The sequence below is a fragment of the Rhipicephalus microplus genome, chromosome X (genome assembly GCF_043290135.1).
Source record: "Rhipicephalus microplus isolate Deutch F79 chromosome X, USDA_Rmic, whole genome shotgun sequence".
NCBI lineage: Eukaryota > Metazoa > Arthropoda > Arachnida > Ixodida > Ixodidae > Rhipicephalus > Rhipicephalus microplus.
In genome coordinates, this window is record NC_134710.1 from 82,864,562 (window position 1) to 82,884,475 (window position 19,914).

The window sequence follows — 19,914 nt, forward strand, 5'->3', positions numbered from 1 at the left end:
GCAATAACCATATGGCCAAGAAGTTATCACAAGACCAACATGTGCTTTCCTTTTGTTCCCTGCATTTATTTTTACTTATTATCATTATTATTTTTTCTTTTTTTGCAATACAGACTTGCCCTGAAGGCATAATATTTTGTGTGCTGCTGTCCCATTTAAGCTTTTGCACAAGTTGCATTCCAGATGTCACTCATGCACTTTGAAGGTCACAGTGTTATCTCGAAAGAGCGGCCAGACACATGCGACATCTAAAATGCAGACTAATATTTTGTGCACATTATGAAATCCAGCTAGCTGCCACGAATGCATCTTGAATACTGGACGATGCATTCAGATAGTCATCACACGGTAATTGCTTTTATTTCACAGCAATCGACGCTTACCTCCATAGATGCTTTCAAGCTACACAAATTGCTTGGGTGGCACAAAATAACTCAATGAACTGCTGACAATTTTTGTTGTATACTGACAACTGTACGAGAAAACTTGTGACAAAGAAGACAGAATGGCTCTGCAGATTACTCAGTTCATACCTCAATAACTCTGTTTATTTTCCTTGCAGTATCATGGCAAGAGTTTCAGAATTTGAGTAAATGAAACTATGATACTGGCTGTCAGTAAACGGGACACATTAGAAATTATTTTATAATGCAATGAACAAAATATATGAGCTCTGTATGAACTGGGCAACCTGGGTAGAATGCTTTGAATTCTACTATGAAGCTAACAACATAATTATATCTTCCTAAAGCAAATGCTTTTTTCATACTATGCAGTAAGAAAACCTCTAAGAGCAGTCCCTTATTGCATCCTGGAGGACTTTCAAGGTTCAATCACTGAATACTGCCACGGCACACAGCAGAAATTTGATCCTAACCTTCAGAGTTAGTCCTTGGATGATATTCCCAATTTAGGTCCATATTCACCAACCAACCTTATTTATATATCATGTTTTCCTTATGTTTCTATACACACTATGCGCACCATTATGGCACAAAAATCGTAACAAGGTGCAAGATAACTATAAGATTGGTTTGTGAACACTGGCTGGCTTCGTTCATCAAATGCACTAAAGGCCCAAAATCGATAAGTAAAATGCGAAGTAAAGATGAGGTCAGTTTGTGAAGTCCCTGTTTAACATTGCTTATGGTGCCGATAAATTTTGAAGGGACACTAAAGGTGAATAGCAATTAAAGCTGCGCTATTAGAAGAATTCTTGAGAATGTCTAAAGCATCAGTATTATGAACAGCACCACATTAGTACTAAAAGACATATTAAAGTAAATGTAGGACATGAAATGCAGCTACAGCGGGACATCCTAGTACTGGCCCTTGTTGACAACCATTCAAAATTAAAAGATCTTTTATATCACACTGAAAGACAACATAAAATGCTACATATGCATACCTATTTGATTTTCAATAGAAATATATCTACAGAAATTATGCTGTGTGGTGCAGAAATTCGCATTTGAGTGAACATATTTTTTTTAGTAACAATCACCAGCCTCAAAAACTTACACATAATGGTTGCCATAATTAAAACAGTATCTTTTGACCGCAACATGAGCAGTCAGGATATTTTGCTGCCTGTGCCCTCCCATTTAACTGCATTCGTTAACATGTATTAGTAGTGCTTTGTTGACTGCTCAATATCGAAAATCATTCATCAAGCATCTTTACTGCACTGAAATCTGTGCTGCATATTAATAATAAGTATTACATCAATGTGCAATGCTAGGAGAACAAAACCACTTTAAAAGTGAGCGTCTCTTAAAATCAAGGATCTCTTCTGGCATGAAATATGTGCTGCATATCCACAATAAGTATTAAGTCAATGTACCAATCTTAGAGTACCCCTATATTCACCTTCTGGGTCTATAGAGTAATGTATATTTGATTTCCCCACATTTATAGCTATACTATTACAAGGCATAAAATCTCACTCTGAAAGCTCAAACACAAATTGTCACAAGTTGTTCTTTCAGGTGGTAGTACTATAGCTAAACTGACAACAAGGCGAGAGAGAAACAACAGAAACAACAAGGAGTACTCACTTCTCAAGTGCATATGCAATATCTTGAAAACCTTGAGCAGGTGTAGAATTCCTATCCCAAAGAATGCTTTTCAGCTTAGAGTTGATTTGCAGGGCCTTTGCAAGGGTCTTTGCACCATTCAGGCCCATGTAGTTGCCACTAGAAAGAACAAACACACATAAGCAAACAGCAAAACTGTCACACACTGTGGATTCATGCGAAGCATTTTGAATAATGGGAAAAACTCATTGCATCAAGAAAACTAAAAACTAATTTTATATGCATGTGGCTCCATCATAATAAGTGGAACTCGTGCTTCTCACGAAGGATGCAAACATGATAAATATAAGAAAGAGAGAAGAAAACTCACGTGATATCGATTGACGTGAGGCACTGATTACTACCAAGTGCATTAATAACAAGACATAGTTCCCCACGAAGCTTTGAATCTGCTAATGAAATATATTCAAGAGAGGAGTCCTTTTCTTGAATAAGCTGCACAACTGCTTCCATCACACGAGTTATGTGCCTGAAAGAGAAAAAAAAAAGAAAGAATGCAGACTATATCCAAGGTCTTCCTCACTTTCCAACTGCAATGAATATCTAAACAAAAGAAGGAGTAAGTTGATGTTGGCAATGCATAATAGTCTTTCCTTTTTTTGTAACAGGTATACATGCAACAAAAAGAAAAATATATAATTTTTGTGCTAAAGAGAGATAACAAGTTCGACACTACAAGTAACCGAGAGAGCTAGTCAGCATGTTTAAATGACAAGTTGTGACCAGAATAAAAGGTCTTGTTTCCATTGTGTTGTACATTGCAATATTCGGTGCTGCGACAGTGGTCCATGTCCCTCTGATGAAATGATGCCCTTATTAAACATGGTGCACGAGCCATGCAAGTTATACTGTGTGGATTCGTGTAAGGGCAAGTTTTTTTTTTTCCTCACTACCTTGACGAGGTACAGCTCTTATACAGGATTAAGCCATTTCATCAAATTTTGTAAATTCATGAATGAAATACATAATAATCCTCTACATTATTTTATGACCATACACCACAACAGCAGTGGCACTATCCTTTTGATAATTAATTAACCCAGTCAATCAGGTATGCTATAATTGACAACTCTTTTTTGCTACAATTGCCACTGCTGCTTGATCTAGGCTCAAAAGCCCATTCGTGGACTAAGTAGTCATTAATACCACCCATGGTGTTGGAGATCACTTCTCCGAAGATCTAAATAATGACTTGGAATTAATCAGTTGGAATACTATATCTTGTAACTTCGACTATGTCAGCGTCACAAAGAGTTTTTTGTTGCACTGTAGGATGCCAGCTGCATGGTCTCGAGCTCAGAGTCTTCAGATGCGGCACTTCACTCTTGTTTTCACTTGCTTGTCCAGACACCGATACTTTGCCCTTTTACAGAACCCTTGCAAGTCTAAATCAATTCCATGTTGACAAGTGCAAGTGCCTAGTCACTATAGTGCTTTCAGAACCCCACCATAGTGTCTCTGTAACATACAGCCTGTTTTGGGCTGCAGCTGGTCTGTTCATTGATTCTTCGTAGGATTAAAATTTCAGAATGCCCAAACACTGGGCACTTCAGAGAGCAGAGCATACATCAAGCTGTTGATAAGTATATATTTGAAAAGATCTGACCTCCTCGATATTTCAAGCAAGTCCGGTGCTACAGGTAGAGATAGTACACCATTAGTTTAATGCTTCCATTTAATATGATCCTGTAATTTCCACACAATCACAAGGATCCATTCCTCTATACCATGACCACTGGCATGGCACAGTTGAGGCTGAAAATGACTGTTCTATATAATGGCTCGTGCCTCAAGTTTGTTGAGTTTTTTTATATATATTATCACACAATTTAAATGGCACCTGCTGGATCTTCAGCAAGTTAATGTGTACACGTGGCTCTGAATTTGCAATATGAGTTTCAATTAATGCAGCAAACAACTCAGCTAATACATCTTTAATTTTTTCTATGCAACTGCTCAGACTAGTAAAAAAAATTCCCAGTTTTTTTTAACCAATATTTCCTAACAAGCTGGCTCCAACTCCTCGAGCCATGAGCTGGAGGGAGAGCCGTGAACCTTATTAGTAACAGCCAGAAAATTTTCTTTGTTGTTGAAAGATACATTAATGTTCATGGAGCCTACGACTTCTAAGCCTTCTCATGGCCATGTCCATAGAGTGAGACTGCCTTCTCCCAGGCTAGATGCAAATGAAGGTTGCTGGAGTGAAGTGCAACCCTGAAGTCTGATTTCCATTTTTAGCAGCTGACCAGAACGATATTCTGTCACAACAAATCTTGCAGCACTGGTCATCTCTAACCCTATGTAAAAAACAGTAAGGAGGCAGACTAGCTGTTTCTGTAAGGCTCTGTACTACTCAACTGTATGATGGTTTCCTTGGTACTTGTGTAGTTTAGGCTTTCTAGATAGGCAAGCTTTTACAATGTCACCCTTTTTGTGGTGTTAATGAAAGCAATATCAACCTTCTAATAAACAACATATCACCTGATGCTGCTAGTTATGATTGTGACCATAAATGCTAAAAATCAAGCAACATTGAAGCACCTGTAGTAAAAAAAACCTGCTGAATTTACTCCCTAGAGCACATTACTCTGAGAAGCAGCTTATGATTGATTACCACAAGAACATGACAACCAGCAGTATACTGATAAAAATGCTTGACAGCAAGTACAATTACAAGTCTTCTGCTGAACTGGGAGTAGTATCTCTCACATTTACCGAGCCTGTTCTTAACACAAATGCTACTGCTATTTCATGTCTGTTTCTGTGTGGCTACAGAAGAACTGCTTGTAACTTTATAAGGCGGATCACTGCCACTCCATACTTGCCAAGTTCAAGAATTCTGAATACGGGAGATTTTCGCAAACAGAGATGGGGAGGGGGGTCGATGCACTTAGTTGTTTCAATTATTTTCCCCCATTTTATTGGCCCCAAAAGAAAACATTGCACAAAAGCAAGGGGGGGGGGGGGGGGTTTCCAATCACAAACGGCAACATCGGCATTGCGGTCTTATGATGGCCTGGAGTGGCCAAACACATGAGGTAGGTTTCCCACTAAGGGAGAGTCTCAAAGGGGGAGCACAAATACTCCCGAAATTTCACGTCATGAAAACAACAAGCAAAATCTATTTCCGTCAAAACAACTCGCGTATGTCTTCCTGTGACACAAGTGAACGGACGGGACGGTGCAGCTGGCTGCCGCGAAAGTGTAGGTCAAAGCTTTAGTTTTCTTTGCTCGCTACTAGATTTTTTGAATAGGAATGCCAAAACGCTTCTAGTCTTTTTCTTTTTTAAGATCTTTACTGCCTTTAATCTACCGCTGCGTTAGCCACGTGCCGCCAGAGCTCGTAGATCGCTATTGCGCTGCCGCGACCGCGGTTTTGTGTGCGGCGGCTGCACAATGACTGTAATTCCGTTCAATCCACGTGTGTTGCTGAGCACGTGCCTTCAAAACTAAGTCATTTCAGGCTATCTACGGTCGACTATGCCGCGGTCTTGTCTACAGAGTTTGCGGAAAGAAGCTTTGCTTTGACTGGTCGAGCGTCAGATGTGCGCACACTTTCCGAGTTCTATCAGTAACGTCGTTGCCATACATTATCGTGTCAAGAATGGCCATGGTTCCATCCACAGCAATTGTGGCAACAACCACTCGAACTGTAGAAGACAGTGCGTGCGCTGGTCGCACACGTTTTTCTGTAGCTACGAGCACACGGCTCCCGATCGGCCTTCGTTCAATGGTTTCGGTACTAAAGTTCATATCACACGCCGCAATTAGGAAAAGTTTCGGAACATTTGAATTTTTGAATGGACACAGTGAAATTTGGCTGGGGAACCTCACAACGAATTCGTATCTGCCGCGGTTGCGCATCCCTGAAACTTCTGTACATTTCGATTAATGCCTCCTAAATTCGTTTATAATAAAATGCGATGGGTTCACCAAAAGCCTGGAGCGGACTGAACTGCACTGATGTCAATGCAGCCAGATATGCACAGAAATTTCGATTCTCCAGAGATTTTCATCACAACCGTACAAACGGAAGAAACGGTAAAAATCCGAGAGTCTCCCAGACAATCCGGGAGACTTGGCAAGTATGCCACTCAGCATTATTGGATGAGTATCACTGTCTCTTCTTCCTTGCCAATACCATGGAGAGCCTTCTATTCCGCAGCTGTGCCAAGTGTGTCTTCACAGCCAAGTTACAGGGGTGTGGCCCTTATTAGATTCTATAGGGTATTTGTGCACGACAGTTATGCAAAAACTGCCAAGCAATCATAAGGTTCTTTCCTGGTCACAGTGAATGCTAGATCAAGTAACAATGCATTAATGGCAAATGTGTTAGTTTGGGGACAACGAACAGAAACTGAGGGCCATATCCTATTAGAAAATTTTCACATAACCAATCTGTGAAGGTGCTGACACCCCCTGTAAAGTAGTTTGCGCCGCTTGGCACATGTGTCTTGCACAGAAGCCGTATTTCGGGAGTGACAACTATTGAGCGATAGGTGGCGTGTTTGCGAGCGGTGATCACCACTATCATCATCATGGTTGGTGGAGCGATAGCACCGGCGGTGACCCCTGGCGGAAGGCAAGCCTTGGTGGCGAGCGAGAGAATGAAGCGGCTTTTCGGCTGGCGGCGTTTGGCGTGAACGGTTGCTCTCGCGGCGTGTTCTCAGTGCACGGCACCGCGGACCGTGCACTGGGAACAACGCGGCTTCGCCAACGCTTGACTCACCGCGTGGGCCAGGTGAGTCAAGCGTTGGCGAAGCCGCGTTTTGTGAGCTCTTGCGTTTGTTATGTTGCTACGTGCTGAGTAATATTGTGTAAGGATGTCTTAGCGGGTTGATCACGATTTATGTATCGATTCGGCGGACGATATCGTCGTTAGTTAAATAAATGTGTTGTTTGGTTTGTTCCGACCGTGTCTGCTGTGCCCGTTCACTCCAAGAGCCTGGTGGCGCTCTCTCTCACGAGACCCCAGATATGACAACATTGGATTCATGTTTTTAAAATGCAACATCATAGTAAGAAGGAATATTAAGAATATGTGAAAGCACGCAGAAACAAACCCCAGGGACAGAAGAGTGCTATCCTGAAAGTGTTCTTTAAGAAGTGCTGTATTTTTTTAGTTCTTTCTTGCATTGTTTACTTTACTGTAAAGTTTCTTATTAACCAAGATGCAGCAGCCAGCCTAAACAAGCCTGCTGCTAATGCCATGGTTGATGCTATGTGCATGAGATACTCTATGAGGGATCAACCTTGATTTCACTACCATTTCCTACTTTGAATATTATATGCATGTTTAAGAAATACTGAGCACTACTCAGCAAATTATGGAAAACCAAATCACTTTCTGCCAAATTGAACAGGGCTAAAGGATAACATGATAATTGGTCGCCTTGTTTATTTACTAATACCTACCACTGTGCCTAAGACAAATATAAGCTGGAAAAATTTTCAATAATGACCGACAGATGCTATAGATACCTTCCATAGATACTGCAAAGGAGTTACAGGAATTACAACTAAGAAGGCTGGAAAATGACAGCTGAGAAGCAATGCCACTCTTACTTTGTCTTCATGTTTGTGAAGTTCCTCCCTATTGAAAGCCGTTTGATGGACTGATTTTTTCCAACAGCTGCCACAATGTTGGCCAAATCTTGGTCAAAATCTGAAGAAGAAAAAAGACAAAGTAGACAAAGAGTCAATATCTATACAACTGCAAGACTATGCAGCATGTATACTATATATTCATTGAAAAAAAATTCTAAAATAGACAACAATCCATGAGCAGAGATGTACCATATTTACACAATTGTAGCCTGTCTATTTTATGTAAATTTGAAATCTGATGTTAAGGAGTCCATTTACAATTAAAACTGAAATGAGTGCTGCCAGTTAAGGCAGGAAAAACGAGAAATCAAGGATGGTGACTATATTATGTTAGCTTTCCGGCTCTACTTGTAATATACTATTATTATAATGTGCACTTGTTCTGAAGAAATTTTTGATTTACAACATTTATGAGGCCGCTGTTCACCGTCACGAGTGGCACTCCTAATTGGAAGGGCAGCTCTTCCATCTATGATTGACACTTCCAAAACCTTAGCAGATTCTACACATTGTGGGAATCAATTTCATGTGAAACAATGAACCAGCAGGTGCTTATGGCGCATTTTGCAGCTTTGAGCAAGTTTTATGAAGTGGATCAACAAGTTTGTCTAATTTGAGTAGTTGTGTGCACATCATGTGCATATCGTGGGCACGTTGCCTACACTGGCAAGTAATGGGTAGGTCACTCTCCAATGTAATACTGCCAGCACATTAGAACAAGGACGTTACTTAACAAAATAAAGTGCAAGCAGCTTTTATTGACGTATTTATGTGAGGATGACCAATGCTAGACTATCGCTATATTGAATTATACCAGTGCACATACAATGCTTATTACAGTAAGTTAAGTAGAATTGCTAGCACTACAACCACAATTGAGATTATACACGCATATCCACAAAAACTGGTGTTGGGCAACCGGTGTTTTCAGGACACACATCGCGTGTTTGGCGGCAAATGATTCCTATATGTAGTTTTTATGCGTTTATCTGTTACAATGAAATTGACAACTAAAAGAAATGGTATGCTTTCTCTAATAAATCACATGAAGTGTCTTGTAAAGTTGTAAAGTTCTTGCTGTTCATACCTGCATACCATAGGACATGATATTCGTGTATGCGCCACATGTGACTGTGAGAGTTTCATGACGTATGGAACAGGCAAGTCATGTTATTCATCTCATGAGAACTGTATAGTGTTCAGCTTACACTCATGTTTTTCTATGAAAATTTTCATATTCCACTAAAACCAAATAACAATTCATGATAGAGCAAAATATTAATGTTTGGGAATACCTAAAACGTCAATATTATAAACAGCCGTGCACTCTAATAATTGAGAAATTAAGATAAATGTATCAGACCATGTGCATTACGAGTGGGATATTTTGGAATGATCCCGATGATGTCAAGAGTCCCAAGTACAATTAATCACGACTAATCAAACCATTTGCAGAAATAAAGAGAGAGAGAGAAAAAACACCTTATGTACATTACAACACGTAATAAAATGCTGCTTGTCCGTTTCTTTTTCATCCAAGAAAAAAAGAGCCGCTTGGTGTCACCAAAGGAACAGTGCGAGTGGTTAAAAAGTTCTGTTTGCCAAACTGCAGTTCACTCATGTGGTCCCGTTTCGGGTAGTTTATGCTACGTGCATGAGATTTTACTGGATGCCCGAGTGGTGTACGCTGCTTGAGCTGCAGCTAAGAAACCAACGCGACTTTCCACTAGATGCCACAAAACGAATCCCTTTGCTTGAAGTGGCCGAGTGCCATGCCTTTGCGCCAGTGTGCAAAACAAGAACTCCTTGTGTGTGCTCGCTGCACTTTCGCGAGGAGGATTACGAGATTTTCCGCATAATGGCTGTAGTTGCTGCTGTGGCTCCTGCTACTTTCGCTCTGCTGTTACTAGCATGCCTGCCAAGTTCAAGAATTTTGAATCCGGGAAATTTTTGCAATGGGGGGAGGGGGGGAGAGGTGCATTAAATTATTTGCCCCTATTTTTTTTTTCTTGCCCCCCCCCAAAAAAAACTCAAGGACAAACAAACTAAAAAAACATCATGAAAAACAAGAGTGGATGGGGGGGGGGGGGGGGGGAGCCTCAATCGCAAGCGCCAACATCAGCGTTGCGGTCTTATAGTGGCTTGGAGTGGGCAAACACACGAGGGTAGGGCTTCCCACTAAGGTGAGAATCTCAAACGATCAACACAACTAACAGAATCTATTTACGTCAAAACAACTCGTGTATGTCTTCCTGGTACAACTAACAGAATCGATTTACGTCAAAACAACTCGTGTATGTCTTCCTGGTACACACGTGAACGGACAGCACGGTGCAGCTGGCTGCCGCATAAGTGCGGGTCACAGCTTTGCTCACTACTAGATTATTTTGACAGGAATGCCAAAACGCGTCTGGCCCCTTTTTATTACGATAGCAATTATAAGGACAGTATAGGCTGTTTTTTTGCTGTCGCCACCGTCATTCACCAGATATGCATATGTATCTATATATATGAACACACAAGAAAGAAAAAATTGGCCCCGTATCTGCATGTTAATCTGCAAATTTCGTCGAAAGACGATAGTCTTGCGTGTGGAGAGAGTGAACAAAACATTTATTTGATGTTCTGCACAAGAAAATTGGGGAATTGTATTCTGGAGACGCTGCATTAGAGTGCCTCGAGCGTGCAACGGAGTCGAATGAGAGCATCAAGTCACATCGTCCCGAAGCGGCGGCACACACTCTCATCTCCCACACGTATTTTACCGCGCAGAGAGGATGGGGATGGACGTTCACTCGTGCCCCCTTATCTCGCGGTGGGGAGGATCGTACATCTTGGCTGACCTTGGGCTTTCATCGGAACAATTCTGTTGTAGTTACCGGGCGCACAAAGGTCACTGCAATCGTTGTACAGTCTCCGCTTGCAAAAAGGGCGCGCATTTCAGACATAGCGAAGTAACAACCGAGACGCTTATTCGCGTTCACCTATACCTGCGAGTACGTTTCGTGCGTCATTTATGCATGAGAAACGTGGGACACGTTTCAATCTGCTTGCCATTGTGCGCGTGACCTTCGAATTTGTAGCTATCACGTTTATTGCTTCGCCTTTGCAGCAAAGCTGTGACTTTTTTCTTCACAACTGATTATATTGCTGGGTGTAACATGATGTCACTTGGCTAGCCTCGTAAAGACAACCTCCTTCAACACTCCCATCTCTCTGCGCTGAAACTACATAATTTAACAAACTTCATTTTTTTCTTTTGCAGCAAAGTTTCATACAACTAGGGTGTTCTGTCTCAACACCAAAAACCCCCTAGTATCCTCTAGAAAGCTGTGCAGAAAGAGATGGGGACAAAAAACCTTCACAGAGCACCTTATGCATACACCTAAGATGACTCAAAGGTGAAATCCATTTTCTTTTTATTGTGATAGCAAATATGTGGGTTTTCTTGACCGACTTTAGCTGTCACTGTCAAGTTTTGTGTGATGTCCAAATCAATAACATCCCCTCGCACATCATATGTTTTACACCCGGGTAAAAGAGCTTGAGTGAGTGTGTCGAAAGCGGCTGTAGCAGAGATAAAAAGAGCCAACCTATCTCTGCTGCACAGAGTGCCAATGCAATAACATCACCCCGCGTACCGGACCTGCTATCACTTGCTACTCAACCAGAGAGGAACGCGCCGCCCATTTTCAAGATGCACGAACACAAAGGGGGGGGGGGGGCAGGGAAAGTGTTGTGGCCTTAAAGCAGCAACTGTGAACTTTGACTTTAAAGGTGCGATCACTGGTGCGCTCGCTATTTCTATTTTGGCAGGCATTACAGACGGCTCGTATACTCTTCTATTTGTTGCACTCTTAACACAAACAGACTGTATGAAAATAGCTTCACTTTCTGGAGCGGGCATATAGGGGTTATGCACTGAGCCTTGATTGAAAATCGGCTACACCATTGTCGCACCATTTTGATGGTCCATTCACATGTGCCATTTGTATGGTACATAGATTGGCGTCCAAAAGGTCTTCCAAGGGTCTCCAGTCGTACAAGTCACAGTACGGATATCGAAGACAGCACGTACGTACGGCGAGTGCGCGGACTTTCGAAACGGCAAATCCGCTAATGCACCTCACAGATAATGTGAAGCCTTACTTGGTGTAACAGCATACCATTTGTTAGTATCGCATTCATTGCTAAAAGCTTAAGTGAAACTAACAAATTGTATCTTTTGGACCCAGCATCACATAAATCAACAGAACGCTGGTTAAAGGGACTATGACCACTCCAGATGCCGAAGTGGTTTTCGTACTGTCAGTTATCTAAATGCAACGCAGACGTTAATAACACAAAATGCTTACAAGCAGTGCAATGATTCCTCAGGATAGAAGAGCACCAGCGACTGTGCCCTTCTAGCATTGCAGCCTCCCACCCCTCAAAATGAACCAACGAATGTGATACCATTGTGGAGACCACTGCGCACAAACCTGAGCAGGCTCCGTCTCGTCACTAGATAGCCCGGCGTAGCACGGCCACTTGCTGCAACACAATTCCGATAAAGGACAGCACCACCGCAGTTTCGCCGGAGGCTTACATCACCACTGGTGGCTATATAGCCCAAGCTACCAAGCTCGGTTTAATGATTGTTTCTCTAACCTTTCGAGCGCAGCGGCGGCATGCTTGCCCCGCTGCTACTATCAGGTTAATAAACAATTGTTAGGTTCTATGTTCGGATCTCTCCTTGAACGACCCAGCATTCCCACATCTGGTAACCCAGAAAGCGAACAAACAACACCACCATGGCCGGCTGAGAAGTCCTCACCGTTTTGCCCCAGCAAAGGCAACAGCTCCAACAGCAACTGCAGGCTCAGCAACAGGTGACCCGGAAACCAAACAAACCGCCCTATCACCCTGGCGCCACGACCAGATATGATGGCCACGGTGCTCTGCATTCTTTTACCGTCAGAATTTCCTAAATTTTGGTCGGAAGCCCAGCCACCTGGCTCCTCTACATCGAGGTTAGTTTCTAGCTGTGCAACATCGTCTCGCAGCAGGAAAGGTACGCCATCACGGTAGACATGTTTCCTTTTCCTCAGCAATCCGTTGTGCCTTCTCCGGTATCACAGACATACAACCGACTTTGAGGTTTCGTGCTAGCCCTACCTGAACCGGCAGTGCCACGTCACTTACTACCTGCCATGCGCAACGTTAGCTTCGAACCTCAGGCCGTCACTACCACGCTGCCGAAACAAGCGAACTCAAGTTGTCCGGCTCCACCATGTTATGACTCTGCGACATCAACCAGTTCACAGGGGACCACACAGACATTGCATCACATGGTTTCCGACTACGTACCCAAGACAACACTAAGCACGTCAAGTGCCACGAATGAATGTTGCCTCACGCCTACAGCTTCTCCTGCCAAACCCACTATCACAATCATGCAGCCCCAACAAGACAAGTCCAATTCCACCGAGTTTAGGCGATACAGCATCGACCAATTCACAGATAGCTATGCAGTCGTCGCAAGACATCGTTTTGAGGCAAGACATCGTTTTCGAGGCAGCTCAGAAGACGATGCCGGACACATCACATGACACGAATGAGTCTCGTCTTACGCTGACAGCTTTGTCTATTGCACGTGCTAATGCCGTTGCAAGCGTCCATCTACCCGTGCAACTCAGGGAAGTAGCATCGGCATCATTATGTGATGTACCAACACCAGCAGCCGTTCAAGAATTCGCCGAAGCTACTGATCCCTATCAGTCATGTGACGAAACAGCTCTGTCATCGGACGTCACCATGCCACTTGAGCATTCTCGATGCCTACAGTGTGCATGCTCCTGCCAGCCGGTGATGACTCGTGCAGCGCATCTTTCACACTCCCATTCACTTCCCTGTCCCAGCGCTGACGCTGCCGTGCTTCGAAGTTCATATGCTTCTGTGGGAGATGCCAGCTGAGACGCTGCTTGCGCCGTTGCATCTGTGTTCGTGCTTGACTGGCAAGTGACGTGCCACTGGAACACAAACGCGAGTGCCATGTCCCTTTCGTCCTAGCCACCCATTCTTTCAGATCACAGTGATGTCACTGGCCTGCGAGAGCAGATCAGCCATCTCATGTCGGACGACACCGGTTTAACACCAAGGTAAAGGCAACAATTGTATCTCCACGTATCACGTGCACCGGCTCGCCCTGTTCGCGCAGGATGGCTGTCCACCCTCGGCGCCACTCGCAGCCTCGACCTCCCGAAGAAAGTTTAGCACTCTTTAGCCACTCCTTCCAATAGCGTATTTCGAGCCGCCAACCTCGCAGCCCGCTCCTTCCACAACACACTCTGAACAGACCCTGAGGGCTCTGCACTCCGCGGGGTGGGGGTGATGTGGCGACCACAGCGCACAATCCTGCACAGCCTCAGTCTCGTCGCTAGATAGCCCGGTGTGACAGCGCCACTGCCGTTTTGCCGGAGGCTTGCGTCACCACTGGTAGTTATATGAACCAAGCTACTAAGCTGGTTTTAATGATTGTTTCTCTAACCATGAGAGTGCAGCGGTGGCATGCTTGCCCCGCTACTGCCATCACCTTAATAAAAGATCGTTACATTTCATGTTGGGATCCATCCTTCATCGACCCGGCATCCCACAACATCATGTTTTTGTTTTTTTAATCATCGGCTATTGACCCTGGAAAGAGAGGGGCGGACGCGTAGAATGGCGTAGCCACTTCACAGTGGGCCTTCAACCCCTGAGTCGTCAGCGATGGGCCCATTACTGAAAGCTGCGTGTATTAAAACTGAATTGCAGCTGCTCTGACCAGGAGGCATGCTTTTATTGATCAGATAATATTAAAGAAAACATGCAAAACATTTGAATTCAGACCTAGCACTCACGAGCTCCAAAGGGCAAAGTTTTTTAGGGGCATTTATCACAAGAGCGATTACACATGCAGATGTGTTGATGAATGAAATAACAAAAAAAATCTTCAGGATGAAGATTCATGAATAAAGTATATCTGAAGAAAAGTGTCAACACGCCCCCACAAATTACGTGTTGTTCTGTGGACACATTTACGTGTTGTTCTGTGGACACGAAGAACACAAAATTAGGTCGCGATGTACAAAAATTGATGCCACAGACATTCCAGTAGCATGCATGCAGGTATTAGTAAAAATTGCTTTATATTATGTGCAGTGCAGCTCTTTAAGTGAGATATCAGCAGTGGTTCTGGAATGGACGCCATCTGCCGAAGAATTGCTGCCACAGTTACATGCTACCTATTGCAATAGACATCATGAGCCTCTAGCTGTGGAGGGCATGTCTTGCCGTTGAGCGGACTTGCACAACAAATGTTGCATCTGCACAAAGCATAGCATGGCTTATTACTAGGGATGCACATGCGACCGCTCTTTATTTAGCTGGATAATTCTGGGCCTGTGGCTCTGAGTTTGGTGGCCCTGAGAACAAGCTGCACATGTTCTGGCGCACTGACGTGGCTAATGCTGGCGATGAACGCTCCCAAATCCAACTATGGTGCAGTTTGACACAATTTTTGTTGACATCATCAGGATGATGCAGTAAATCTGATTTGGCGCACTTTGGAGCAGTTGGCGCAGGAGTGGGATTACTGCAACTATAGTGGCCGCTTTCTTATTACCAGGCCTTTTCAAATGTAATTACTGAATATGCTTTAGGGATTATATAAACCAACAGACCATGGAACCAAAGGGCAAGGAAGTCTTGCGTAGCATAAATTTGCAGTGCACCAGCCCTAACTAGCACATTCAAAATGACTGAACGTTCCATCCATGAACAGTACACTGCAGGATTGAAGTGGCTATAATATGCACTCTCTTATTGATACTGACTGTTTTCACTGATGTCCAGGCTGTAAAGGCAGCGGATCCCTGGCAGACAGGACTCGAGTACCAGCGCACCTTGAGTTTTCAGGTCGTTGCAACTCAGGTCAAGCCACACTTCAGTGAGGATCTCATTACAAGCCAAGCCAAGAAGCATAGCCCTATGATTAAAAAAAATAGCAACAAGCAGATTACTATTATACTGGCACTGCAACATTTTTTTAACACAGCCGAGAAAAAAACTGCTGATATGTTAGTGAAAACTCCCGAGAACATGAGAGCCAAATAATATAGCACTGCATGCATCAGTTGAGAAGACACAACTTCATATCAAATAATGTAAAAAATCAATCACTCTATCCTTTGCAATGTTTTTGCTAACTACATGGCAAATACGAGTAACAGGTAACAGTTAATTTCATTAATGACAAGACGCAGGAAGACCTGTGCTAGATCATGTAGGTAGCTGGTGACATACACATCTGAACCAGAAGTAGTCTCCAATGGGGAACCAGTGCTGGCTGCATCGAACCCCTGGAATTGGCATGTGGCCCCAACCAATCAGTTGGTTAAGAAACTAAGTAAAACAGGGCTGCTAAGAGCTGTTCTAGGCCATGTCGAAATTCCTGCTAAAAATGCAACATCACTAAAGCAGTGTTAGCTCTTACTCTATGTGTGTTTTTTCCCCCAAACTTTGGAACAAAGAAGGTATATTTTAAAAGAATGGATATTCTTAGCCCCATTTGAACAAAAGTTATGGCATGCTAAACATTAATGAGCAAAATCCCAGCTTGACATTAAATGACTCGCGAATGCTCAACGTGCGGTAACTTTCAAACAGATGTGCTAGGGAAACCCATTCTTGTTCTACTGCATGCAGTTGTTATTCCAGATCATTGTAATATGCTGATTAACTTTGTAACTATCAATTTAGTAAAAATCTGGCTCCAAAAGTGGCACATGAATGAATTTTAAAAACTGCACACAGAACAATAAAAAATAATTAAAAATCTTAAATAACCATACACTTACATAAACTCTGCAGGATATGTTAAAACCAATCAAAAAAACTTTTCTTTTAATTATACAGTGTGTCCCCCTCAGAGCCTTCTTGGTAATGATATTTACAAGCTACTTTTTCCTCATTTCATTGCCACTCATGTAGTGTGTTTCTTGTCATTCTCATTATTTTTCACTGCATGTTTGGAAAAACCCCAGCACTTGTTCTCCAGACATTCATGATTTGATTGATTGATATGTGGGGTTTAACGTCCCAAAACCACTATATGATTATGAGAGACGCCGTAATGGAGGGCTCCGGAAATTTAGACCACCTGGGGTTCTTTAACGTGCACCCAAATCTGAGCACACGGGCCTACAACATTTCCACCTCCATCGTAATTCTCCAGACATTCAAGGAATGAAAAATAATAATAATAATAATAATAATAATAATAATAATAATAATAATAATAATAATAATAATAATAATAACAATTCTCAAGGCCTTGATATACAGCTACAAAACTTCAAGTGGTGCACAATGTGTTGGCCTCTCCCCCCGCCCCCCCCACCTGTATTGTCTATTGCACCATTTATACTTAATGAATTCTAAAACTTTTTTCTAGCACCTACAAAGGTGTTGAAAAATGCCTTGAAAGCTGAAAGGGAAAGCAAGAGAAAACAAATCATAAAACCAAGCCTCAATAATTTTCTTTTTAGCACAGCTGTGATAAACCAAATGAATCTATAAGATCAATTTATTTAAATTTAGTCGGTTCACCTCACAGGGAGAATGACAGGCCATGACACTTTAGTTTAGCACGCTAAAAAAGAAATTCACAGTGCGCTTCAATAAAGCACTCCTCTGAGCTAATTGCTACTAGATGAACATAGATTGTGGAGTTTTGCGCTGCATGGGTAGAACCGAAGGGACACATACGAAGGTAGAGAAAAATACAAACAGAACAGGTGAGCGCAACCCATTCTGGTTGTGCTTTTTCGTGCCTTCGTATGTGTCCCTTCTGTTCCACCCACGCAGTGCAAAACTCTACAGCCTGGTAGTACACTGTCAAAGAGGAACCAAATTGCACATGATCATTTTCATTACCTTCCAAGCAAAGAAAGAAAACACAAGCAACCATGTCTACAAACATTTACTCACTTGAGTGCCTCCATAGGCATGCGCACATTCGCCATGTTGAGGTGACGTAGTGCAACAGTGCTTGAAAAGAATGTCTTGAATGAAGGTGGCACAAGCACCTCTTTACATTTCTTTGCGCTGTACATATTTCGAGATAGGTTCAGCACCTCAAGCTTCTGGGTGCAGCCACGCAAGAGTGCCCCAAACACCTGAAAATAAAATACCCAATTAAGTAATAAGGTGATGTAAAGCCCTCCATGCTCAGTATCAGTTAGTCAATTAAAAGAAATTGACATTTTCAACACATATAGCCGTCATGATGGTTTCGCACAACAAAACAGAAATAGTATCTATACAAATGCTGGGAAATGCCACTGCTGCGATAGCTCAACTCTTCCTTCTCAATAGCATAATACAGTCTGAGTAGCTGAAGACATAAATTAGGAATTACTAGACAAAATAAAAAGCATAATACAGCAAAAGTTTGTTGATTTGGCCCTATTGAATAGGGTAAATTGGATAATTCGGTCGTGTTATCTGGCCCTGCCAAGCATATGTATTGTTAAAGAGAGATGCTACCTGAAAAATAAGTTTCTTTAATCTGTAGGCTAGGGCAATGAAATTTTTGCTGTATATATAGGCTTTACAGTATTTGTTTTCTACCATGACAATGTGTAAAATGCAGTTTTTTTTTACAAACTTTTTCTGCCCTAAACATTTATGGTTATGAGCCATTAAAGGCTCATATACTACCCCATTACATGTAGAATGTAAATAACAGGAAAGTGCATACAGTTTTAATTAACAAGAAATATTGCAATGTGGAAAACTTGGAATGCTAAATCTATACTAATTGCTTGCTTTAGCTTTGTAATAATTATATAGACAATGTCAAGTTTTAAAGGAGATACTTGCGCTCTTCACATGTTAAGGAATATGTGAGAAAAATTTCATCCCGATTTGGGTATCAGAAGTACCAAAAATATATGTCCAAACTCAATAAGTCACCCAAAAATGAATCTTGGGAAAAAACACTTTAAAGGTATAAGTGAAGGCTTATCTATGAGACAAAAATATGTTCTTAAAATGATTTGCTCGGGAAGCAGCCAGGTGACAATTTCGTGGGACTCTTGACAATGGGCTCTGTTTAGTTTTAGTAGCCAACTTGGTCTTACTGTTTTGTTGTGAAAGTAAAACTAACCTTGTGAAACAAATAAAAAAAATATGTAATTTTTAAAATAAATTTTTGTTTTTTCAACTCGCATCTTTCCTTGAAGGGCAAGTAAGTCACCACAGACTGTTGAAATAGCATTTTGAACCTCATAGTACCAATTCTGTGTCAAGGAAATGCTTAGTTGGAAATAAAATCATGTATTAGCAGACCGCATACCGTTAATGCAATTTATTTTGGCTGCCTCTGGTAACGGCTTTCTGGTGCAGCCATGCCTATCCTTTATTAGCTTTACTGCCGGACAGCAGAGGTTGTGATGCAATCGAGCAATGAACCAAAGGGATATAGGAGGGTTGCAAGAGACGTCATCACTTGGTGCGCTATGGCATCCACTGCCATCTCTGTGGCTGGTGGTGACGCAGATGTCCTCTAGTGTGGCGCCTTATCAGTTTTCTTGAAACAGCAAGCGGCGATAAGAAGCTGTGCACGACACTGTAGTCTGTATGGATAGAATGCCGTTGAGTGCCTACGTGGAGACCACCAAGATGAATGTGCTGCCGTTCTGACATTGGCACCATCTCGAGGGCCCTGCCCCCGTCCAACCCTCTTATAGTGGAGCACCCACAGCCCGGGGAAATTGTAACTTGTGTTGCTCTCAAGGGCAACTCAAGATGTTGTTCTTTTGCATGGATCAAACTGAAATGCACCACTTGCATTTTATTCTGTCTTACCGAGGCTCTACTATGTCATAAGACTTCTGTTACAGAATATACTACAGGTGGTGCAAAATACGTTCTACATTTACCTCAATTTCTTGATTTCTGAAGCGCTGTTGAGTATCAAACTGTCATTTTAGACTTTCTCAAGCACAGACCTCACTCTGTAAAATTGTTATTTGCCAATCATTAGCCCTGTCATTAGCTTGTATGATCCTCAGAGCACACCAAGTGCGAAGCACCACAAATGTGCGATGCAAAGGAAGAGAAGGGCGTTTGCAAACAACTGAAACAACCATGGAGGCATGGTCGCCATCCACAATTTCATTATTAG

General features: G+C 42.4%; 1 protein-coding gene across 4 annotated transcripts in view; it reads right to left on the reverse strand.

Moving 5' to 3' along the window:
• The window catches only part of LRR (capping protein regulator and myosin 1 linker 1 leucine rich repeat protein), a 203,523-nt gene that overhangs the window by 131,535 nt on the left and 52,074 nt on the right, over positions 1 to 19,914 (reverse strand). For all 4 annotated transcript variants that reach the window (XM_037427323.2, XM_037427322.2, XM_037427321.2 and 1 more), the window contains 5 exons: positions 17,715 to 17,902; positions 15,560 to 15,711; positions 7,662 to 7,761; positions 2,407 to 2,565; positions 2,058 to 2,195 (listed from right to left, as the gene is read on the reverse strand). In XM_037427323.2, the coding sequence (XP_037283220.2) occupies positions 2,058 to 2,195; positions 2,407 to 2,565; positions 7,662 to 7,761; positions 15,560 to 15,711; positions 17,715 to 17,902 (737 nt within the window). The remainder of the gene's footprint in view (positions 1 to 2,057; positions 2,196 to 2,406; positions 2,566 to 7,661; positions 7,762 to 15,559; positions 15,712 to 17,714; positions 17,903 to 19,914) is intronic.